Source organism: Pygoscelis adeliae, unplaced genomic scaffold (assembly GCF_000699105.1).
Source record: "Pygoscelis adeliae isolate BGI_AS28 unplaced genomic scaffold, ASM69910v1 Scaffold87, whole genome shotgun sequence".
Lineage (NCBI taxonomy): Eukaryota > Metazoa > Chordata > Aves > Sphenisciformes > Spheniscidae > Pygoscelis > Pygoscelis adeliae.
This window is the reverse complement of record NW_008825098.1, coordinates 1,642,882-1,652,629: the sequence shown is the minus strand read 5'-3', so window position 1 is coordinate 1,652,629 and position 9,748 is coordinate 1,642,882. Positions and strand designations below refer to the sequence as shown.

At 40.9% G+C, this 9,748-nt stretch overlaps 1 protein-coding gene across 1 annotated transcript in view; it reads left to right on the top strand.

The window, feature by feature from the left end:
* Positions 1-268: 268 nt before the first annotated feature.
* LOC103919512 (alcohol dehydrogenase 1) overlaps positions 269-9,748 on the top strand; it is an 11,549-nt gene continuing 2,069 nt past the window's right edge. The window contains exons 1-7 of the mRNA XM_009327031.1: positions 269-286; positions 3,266-3,367; positions 4,573-4,711; positions 6,769-6,856; positions 6,965-7,184; positions 7,885-8,145; positions 8,648-8,783. Of these exons, the coding sequence (XP_009325306.1) occupies positions 269-286; positions 3,266-3,367; positions 4,573-4,711; positions 6,769-6,856; positions 6,965-7,184; positions 7,885-8,145; positions 8,648-8,783 (964 nt within the window). The remainder of the gene's footprint in view (positions 287-3,265; positions 3,368-4,572; positions 4,712-6,768; positions 6,857-6,964; positions 7,185-7,884; positions 8,146-8,647; positions 8,784-9,748) is intronic.

Below are 9,748 nucleotides of genomic sequence, written 5' to 3'. Positions count from 1 at the left end.
GCACTGGGGAAGACAGAAGCACTGTAAAGAGAGGTTTCAGCAGGTGGGTGGTTTATTTTCTTTCTAGCGCTTTGGCTTACTAAGGGGTGGGACTCTGAGCTTGGCTAAAAGGGCACAGCAGTGCACTTGCAGGGGCACTTCACAAGGCCGGCTTCCAGTGTATTGGACTGGACTTGTGGTATCAGCAACCTGACTGCTTTGCAGCTGACTGAATTCTTGGTGCAAGAAATCAGCGGTGGCAAGATTCGAAACAGACACACCGGTCAACATGAGCACGGCAGGCAAAGTAAGCAAAAGTTTATATTAGAAAAGTTTCTTTGCTGCAGCTGAGTAATGCATTTTTAAATGCAGTTTCTTTGCAAGGATGCCGTAAGTCCTGGTGGTATAGCACAGATAAGAGTTTAGGAGGAAGCTGGTACAGGAGAGCTGCCTTTACTTGCAAGCCACTGTACTCTCCCAGGAAATGGTTGTTACACTCTTCAAGGCAATAATTTATTTATTTTTTTAATCACTGAGGCAACATAAGGTAACAGCACCAGAATGAGAATAACCTCCCCAGAGGGTTAGCAAACTATTTTTAATCTCTGATTGGACAGTTTAAAATATGATACAATGTAGTAAGTGTTCAGATCAATGTATTTACCAGCTCCATCAGTTTCCATTCTGAGATCCCATGGTTGGTTTAAACTATTTTTAGCTTCTTTATAATTCATATCAGTTTGTTTTCTAAAAAAAAGACATAGTTAATATTGTGTTAAATTTCAGGGTGTAATTGTGCTGACGTTAGGACAGTCATTAAATTTGAATATGCGTATAACAAGTCTGGAGCTTAAGTTAATGGAGACCAAAAGTAAGTATCACATGCAATGCAGTACTGAGCTGGGACTGAAATGAGTATTTACATCTTTGCTAGAAAGTAAGTGACAGGAGAGATGTAGGTTAATGCCACTGCTGAAGACAGTGTATGTTGCTTCTTGCACTACCTGAGAGATGCTAACATACACCCAGAGACATGCAAGAGAGGTTGATGGACAGGAACCCAGAGATGGAAAATGCCTGAAGGCATGTACCTTGCTGGAATGTGCCTTAAAAAAGTGCCAGGATCGTTTGCTGTTACTGCCAGCTGTCTTCACTATTCTAAAACCAAACAAAACAAGAGGAAAAAAAAAAATGCTCTCTTCAACTCCGAGATACCGCAAGTGCAAAATTAATTGTAGTTCACTTGTAGGTAAATTCACAAGCTCAGTCCTCCACCAAGCCTTGGACTGAGCATGGTAAATTAAGTGTGATGTGACTAAACTGCCTTGTTTTCACTGTATTTATCTTGGAGTAATATGTGAGTTACTGTGCAGTTTACATGACCAAGCAGCATAACCTTATGCTCTGTAACAGGGGTGTGTTTATACACCTACCCTCCCCGTGCTGCAGTAACTTGTAAGGCTGGTAGAACACACGAGCAGAAAAAAAACCTGTGACTCCAGCTAGTGCTTGCCTTAGTAGATGAAACGGGTGCTCGTGTGCTGTTGGTGCATCTGTGGGATCCTGTTATAGTCAGTAAAAGTTCACAGGGACTCAGCCATCAGAACAGTACATAGTTAACCAATGTCTAATTGTAGGAGAGATTTGTTTGTTCTCAGCAACCCACAGTTCTTGGCTACCTCTGTTCTTATAAACACTACATGTGGTTTGCATGTGCCAGTTGTGGGGGTTTTTTTAAGTAAGTTTCCTTGAAAATGTGGCCCTTTAGAATGTGATCTTTGGCCTCACTTGTGAATTCTTTACTAATCGTGCTTGCATTTGACACATGAAACGTTAAACTAGTGCAAACCTCTCTTAAGTCTGTCTTTTTCAAAGCATTGTGCTCATTGCCACTTTGGGTCTGGCTGCTGAAAGTGTGCTATTTTACTTCATATGTTTAGTATTTCCTGGTAATTATTTTCTTTGTTACCAGTTGACAATTTGTTGATAATTAGACATTATTTCTACTTCTACTTCAAAAGCTTTGATACTAAAAAGTTGCTTTATTTTTTTCCCCCCTGAGAACTTTGCAGCACACTGGTGTTAAGTTGTCCCAGTCCCAGGCTCCCAGTCACGCAGGATACTTATGCGTGTGCTAAACTCCTTGCATCATGGACTCGTTTCGCCTCCATTTCCCTCTCAAGCTAATGCCACCCGAACGCTTGCGGTCAGTAGGACTTAATAGAGTGACTGAGGACTTAACAGAGTGTCACCCGTAAGAGTGACATGGAAAATCATATCCCAGGGCCTGGAGTCATTTAAAGCTCTGGGATGGGCAGAGACCACCAAGGAAGAACAGGAATGAATACGGGGACAGAGGGGCCCCACTACCTTTGAGTACACTAGAAGTGAGTTTGCAGAGTGGAAACTGAGCCTTCCCTCTGTCTGAGAGCCTGGGATGAGGAGTGGACAACGCTGCTCTCTTCTGAGTGCGTTTTTCGCTCAGTGGCAGATGATCAGAGGAGCCCAGAGGCCCATTAGCACCTGGACAAAGCCTGTGGAGCTAATGGACAAACTTTAGCCTAAAAGACAAAAAAAAAAAAAGCTGTCTTGGGTATTGGGAGTAACCCCACCTGAGTTAAATATCCCTTTTGAGAAGCAAGGTACCTTAGCATGGATAATCTTGCACTAAAGGGACTGTTGCTTCTTCAAGATTACCTCTGCATAGTGCTACGTCATTTTACATAGGTGTCCTCTCAGCCATCACCTCATGGCTGAACCTGGGCTGTAATAATATATTTATAAATCTGTATTAGGCTCTGAATTCCATTTTTTAGCAATTTTGTCAGTTCCTGACACAGGCAGTTCTAGGCAATACAGACTTTATCACAACCTGATATATGGCATCATTTACTGTGCCATCTCCAAGAAGACACAAATATACACCAGTAATCCAACATGGCAAAAATAATCCTTCAAGGAAGTTAGAAACAGAAGGAGCAATGAGGATGGATAAGGTATCCAGTTATCCTAGGAGACTATTAGACATGTTGCTGAAAACTTCATATGACAGAAATATGAACAAAGTCAGACGTGATCTTGGTGGGGGAAAAAAGTGGGCTTACACTGTGCTTTGGTGTTGGCTTTTTTGTTGCATTTTGGGTTTGGGGTTTTTGTTCCTGTAGTTTTCCCTCTCCTCCCCCAAATGTGAGCATGAGTTTCACATGCAGAAATGCAAGAAAGAATCCGTCTGTGTGGTGACTTGCAAATGCAAATGCCATTCCCTTTTTCTTTGCTCTGTTTGCAGGTTATTAAATGCAAAGCAGCAGTAATGTGGGAAGCCAATAAACCCTTTTCTATTGAGGAGGTGGAAGTTGCGCCACCAAAATCACATGAAGTTCGTATAAAGGTACTAAAAATAAAATTTAAAACAACTGTTATGACTTGCATTCTATCTTGCTGTTTATCAGAATTATTTCTATAGATTTTTAGGATCCAGTCGGAAAACATTCACTAGGTGAGTAGCGACTATTCAGTGAGTTCCTATGGAACATGCTTCAAGTCCTAAACTTGATCATGAGGTTCTTTAAAAAAAAAAAAAAAAGTTTTTCGTGGTTGGGTTTTTGTTTACTAAGACACCTGTCTTCTAATAGGCTGAAAAAATTACAGTACAAGGCAAAAATCCAAATCTCCTATAGCATGGAGCAGGAAATTCTCTTTTACTTTGTTTGAATCTGTGCTAGGAAATAGCTCAGTAGGGCTGGGAGCTTCCTTTTTTAACTGGGTATTGAGCATCTGTTACATTTCAGGAACTTTCTCAGTGGAATTCAGCAGCTGTTTTCATTTTAGAGCAGTTTTCAAGTTTTACTCAAGTGAGGAGAACACTCTCATGGGGTTGATAACTCCATTTCTCGGAATAAAAGTTGTAAAGACATACCTGAATGTTTCAAAAGAAATACTGCAGTGCTACCTGCAAGAGAAGGCAATATGTGATATAAAATACTATGCGTAGCCTAAATTTTTTTATATCTAACATATGCATATATTTAAAATATATAAATAATATATAATTGTAATGTAATTATATATAATATTACCTCATTGTATAATACACATTTTCTATAACATCTATTATATGAGATACTGTAATATAACCTAAATATAAGGAATATAAAATTTATATATTTCTATGTTTATAAATAAAATGTGATAATTTATATTTACATAATTTTGTACTATTTCTATAACATCACAAACTTTTTCTATTTATGTATTTATATATAAATATTAGGAATAATTTATTTTATTCTGTTCTTCATATATAATTGTACTGCTAGAACATTGGTTCTGCCAGATAATCAATGAGACTCCCTATAGAGCTCAGTAGTGCATAGCAAACATTCACGAAGGAGCCTTGCTTCGTAGAGTAAAGACTAATACAAACCGTGAGAATCATGAATCACACAACCAAAAGTGTTTTACCTGTAGATTTATTGCGTGCATATGTGATTTTTGAGGGAAGCCAGTGACTTCTCCAAATACATATTATTTCACTTCCGCATATGACATGACATAGTTAAGTGCTGAAATATTCTTGTCTTTCCTCTAAATCAGATCGTGGCCACAGGGATCTGTCGCTCTGATGACCACGTGGTAACTGGTTGTATGGTTATGCCTTTTCCAATAATTCTTGGCCACGAAGCAGCTGGTGTTGTGGAGAGTGTTGGGCAGGGAGTAACTTCAATCAAACCAGGTATGCAACAGCACTGAACACAAACCCTGTGCTGAGTTTCCAGACTCCTGTTTAAGTCAAAGATGATTACATGCGTGAGTACTTGTACTGCAGAGGAAAATGTTCCAACTTTGAGTTTTTTCAAGGATACTTTAAAGGACACTACGTGCTGTTTACATCTTTCTGAGTTCCAAATCTTGCTTTATTTTCAGATTTTCTGTTCGATTTCTTTTGGTTTCGGCAAAAACATCTGCAGCTTGCTTTCCACCTACATAGTGCTTTTCCTGTCATGGGATTAAGAACACAGATTCTTTGCTGTTGGTCACAGGAGATCAAGTATTAGCTGCAGGTTCTTTAAATCCAGTTTACACAGCTCATTTCTCTCAAGAATAAGGCAAAGCAAAGCACTAGACAACATGTCAAAGCACCTTCTTTTAATTCTGCTAACGGCTAAATAATCCATTGACTTTTCAGTAGACCAGAACTTGTGTCCGTGTGCTCAATTACTTCACTTTAAAAGTATCAAGGCACAACTGGGGTGCCCACCCTGCTGCAGGCTTCGCTTGTGTGCAGCACCGGTGCAGGTGAGTCAGCACTGCTCACTGAGGGCTGGATCGCTCTGAGGACCAGATGCTCCTCTCGCTACACTCTCTTTGAACCACAGTGTGTAGATAGAGAAGTCACTGAAAGATGCTGATTTTCCTCCAACTGCTGCAAGATGAGGCGGGTTTTCTAGACACTTCTATGGGACTGAACAAATTCTAACAAGGGCTAAATTATTAAGACAAAATATGTAGTGAACAAAATCTGCATAGAAATGCTCAATTTTATCCAGGCAGTTTGTTACAATACCTAAGTAGGTCACTTTTAAGACTTCTGTACTTCCAGTGTCTTTGTTTGTACTGGCAACAAGTATGAAGTCTGTCCAAAGCAGGTTGGTATGTATAATAAGAAAAAGTTTTATTAGCGATTTCTGCTTTAACTCCAAACAAATATTGCAAATTTCAGTGATAGCTCTAGCTGCTTTTTCTCTTACGTCTGGGTTCATAAATCACCCTGTTGTCTAATTCTAGCTGCCGTGTGTTTCCAGGTGAGCTGAAACATCAGGCCTGAACACACACACGCACAAAATCACGTCTCTCAGATGTTGCTTAATTTACACCTTCAAGTTCTAAAAAAGGCTCCAAGACGTGCAAAGTTTCTTTAGCAGAATGATTACTAAGCCCATGTCACAGTTCTAAGTTAACGGAGGGTCGGGGTAGTGGGGACATTTCCTGTTCTGTAGGCATTTTCCATTTTTTAGTGGAAATCAAAGATTTCCCTTGACTTTCAACGTGTCAAGGATTAGCCACATTTTAGACCTGCCAAATCACAAATTGATCTGTATTAGGGGTTACCTGTTTAGAGATTATTAGGGATTTACCATACATGGTTGCTGTGGAAAACGCGCAGCAGTAAAAAATTGCACTGGGAAGCTATGTGCTACTTTGTTAACCGTATAATTGTGCTAGAGAATTGGAGATGTTGTCTTAGCTTGTGCGTGTCACTGCTTCTCTGACAAATTTTTTACCTACCTTTACTCCAATGCAACAGTAATAGGACTGCAAATAAGAAAGAGACTCAAGAGGGCTGGCAAATTAATGCTTAATTTCCCATTCTTTGTATGCATGGTTTACAGCCCTGTTATATTGGCACTCCAACCTGCTGTCCTAGTGGATGTCAATTTTTATCTCAGTTTCTTTACCTGTGTATTACTATTTTCCTTTTAAGTAGAAGACGCAATAAACTGCTGAATGAGTACTTCAGTAGCTATGTTTTATGACATAGCTCAGACTCAGTTCTATGAAAGACACCAGGAGTTTTGCATATTGAAATTAGTTGTCATAACTTTGCCCTAATGATGTCCTTTGTAACAGAGAGAGATGGTTTATCTTCCAAGGGCAGCAGAAGGAAATAAAACCAGCACTGCATTCCTAGTGCACATTTGCCTAGGGATTAAATACACTTGCTTCATGTTTTTACCTGCATGCTTCTTGTTTACCTTTTTTAATTCTCTGTCATTACTGTTTTATTTCTAGGAGACAAGGTTATTCCACTCTTTGTTCCACAGTGTGGGGAGTGCAGCAGTTGCTTAAGCACCAAGGGTAATCTGTGCAGTAAAAACCAGTGAGTTTTCCTGGGTTACCTACAACCATTATTTGATATTTATTTATACAAAACTGATCACACGCAACAGATTTCACTTGCTGTTATTTCTGGTCATCTTTCAAACAGCATTGGTTCAGCTGCTGGATTCATGCCCGATGGCACCTGTAGATTCACCTGTAAAGGAAAAGCAATTCACCATTTTCTTGGTACAAGTACCTTCACTGAATACACAGTAGTGCATGAATTTGCTGTAGCCAAAATCGATTCTGCTGCTCCTCTGGAAAAAGTTTGTTTAATTGGCTGTGGGTTTTCAACTGGCTATGGGGCTGCTGTGCAGACTGCCAAGGTAAGTGTCGTGGTGGATGTTTCTGGTATCTCATGGGGTCTGTTCAGGATTGTGTGGCCTGCGAGCGGGTCGTCAGCATGGCAGCCGGGAGGTATAGACTCTGTTGAGTTCAGGGTGGAAAGAAGATACTAGTTCTTTGCCTGCTTCAGTTTCTTTGTCTCTAAGGTACTCAGAAGTCTTCAATTCAAAATCCAGTAAAAACACTTATTACCATCTATTAAGTTTTCTCTCATAGCTTTACCACCCCTAGAAAAATGTTACGACAGAGCTGATTTGTTTTATTGTAACTTAAGTCTAGGAATACGTGGAAGCCTATATATGCAACAGTCATAATTTGTAGCAATACACAAATGTGACTTTTACAGCTGGCACTGTCTCCAGTGGAGTGACACTACAGATCTTAACGCCACTGGAATATAAAGCATCATAAAGAACATGTGGCTCTAAACCTGAAGCTGAGACGTGTAATGAAAACCTGGTCTCAGAAATGTATTTTTGGGACAATTTATCTTAGTCACATGTAGGATTATAACAGTATAGCTGGCTACTGCACTAGTAGGTATGCATGTGCAAATTCCTTCTCAGCAGGTAATCTCTAAATTACAAGAAATGGCTTAAGTGAAAACATGTTGATAATAAGAAAATGCATCGTACTTTACCTAGACTGTAACAGTATGCCATGTTTATATGGTTATTATAGGTGGAACCAGGCTCCACCTGTGTCATCTTCGGCCTCGGAGGAGTTGGCCTTTCTGTTGTCATGGGCTGCAAGGCGGCTGGAGCTTCCCGCATCATTGCCGTTGATATCAATAGCGACAAGTTTGCCAAGGCCAAAGAGCTGGGAGCCACAGACTGCGTCAACCCTACCGATTTCAAGAAGCCTATTCACGAAGTGTTGATTGAAATGACCGGCAATGGTGTGGACTACTCCTTTGAGGTCATTGGCCGTACCGAAACCATGGTATGCAACCAAAAGATGTGGTCAAATGAGGCATTAGCTTGTTAGCTCTCTCTTCACTAACCCACTGAGCACCAAGGGTGAGGAGTTGAGAGCCACCGGCAAAGTGTCAAGCTAACTTCAAACCTGGACTTAACGTCCAGCTATCTGCCACTGAGATGCAGGGACAGAAGCACACTCAAAAACTTAGGCAAGGGACCTTCAATGTAGTCCCCTGGCCTAACCAGGGTGGCTAAATTTCACATAGCCCAGTATTTGCTTTCCAACAGCGGCTTATCACTAATGACTAAGACAAAAAGGGGAAGGAGAACAAAGCTAGGACATATCTAACCCATGACGGCAGATACAATGGTGTGAGCAGATACAATGGAAATTGTTTGATGTGGTTTCAGTTACAAAAAATTAATTGCAAGCTGAGCCCTGAGAGGAGGAGGAGCAATTCAAACTTTGTGCCCCGGCAGCAAATCTTGCATGACTCTGGGGTGTCCCTCTGTTTCAAATGCAGGCTGCAGCCTTGGCCTGTTGCCAATACAACTACGGAGTCAGTGTGATTGTGGGAGTGCCCCCTGCAGCACAAAAGATCACTTTTGACCCCATGCTCCTCTTCACTGGTCGCACCTGGAAAGGGTCCGTCTTTGGAGGTAAGGACTTGGAAAGATGTGATTTAACTGGCTTGGGAAACTTGTAGATCATCTTGAATGAAATGGGATATATCTAAATTCATTGCTTAGGTTGTCCTATTGGAAGTAATATTGATAGCTATTTTGCTGACAAAGAAGCACAAAGGGAAGTAATTATGGGAACTGTTAGTTAATGGCGAGAGGAGGAGTAAGAAAAACAGGGAGGGGGGAGAGAAGAAGAGGCGGAGAAAGAGAAAGGAAGAGATAGACAAAAAACAGAGAAAAAGGGGGGGGAAGGAGAAAGAAAATAAGAGGAAAAAAGGAGAAAAAAAGAAAGGGAGAGAGAAGAAGAGAAAGGTAGAAGAAGAGAGAAAGAAAAGGAGGGGGAGGGGAGGGAGGAGAAGAGAAAAAAATAGAGAAGAGAAAAAGAGATAAGGAGAAAGAAAAGGAGAAAAGAGAAAAGGACGAAGGGAGAAAAAGAGAAAATGAGGAAAAGATAAGGGGGGGAGAGGAGAGAAGGAGGGGGAGGAAAAGGAGCAAAAGCAAAAAGGAGAATGAGAGGGATAGGAAGACAGAAAGAGAGAGAAAGAAAAAGAGAGAGCGGGAGAGATGGAGAGTTAGGACCCTAAAGGACATCGGGGGTCAGACCCACCTGGTTTCCACATAGGTCAGACCCCAGCTCAGCCCCTTGTCAGCTGCCGTCAGTCCTTTCCAGTTCTTCCTCTTTTCTGAGCTCTCCCAGCAGAGTCCCAGACTCAGCAAGCCTTAGCTCACTCAACACAAAGCTGAAGGCCACAGAAAACTTGTTTCCAACAACAGGTTTTCTCACTCACAACCAGTTTCTCTGATGTATTCAACAGACACCTGAATAAAATAGCAGAGGCAAGTTAGGTTCCTCTGGAAGGACATCCTACTATTTGAGACAGCTTTATCTAGTACTGCTTGTAAGAAAAAAGAGACACATCCACACACCCCCCCCCCCAATT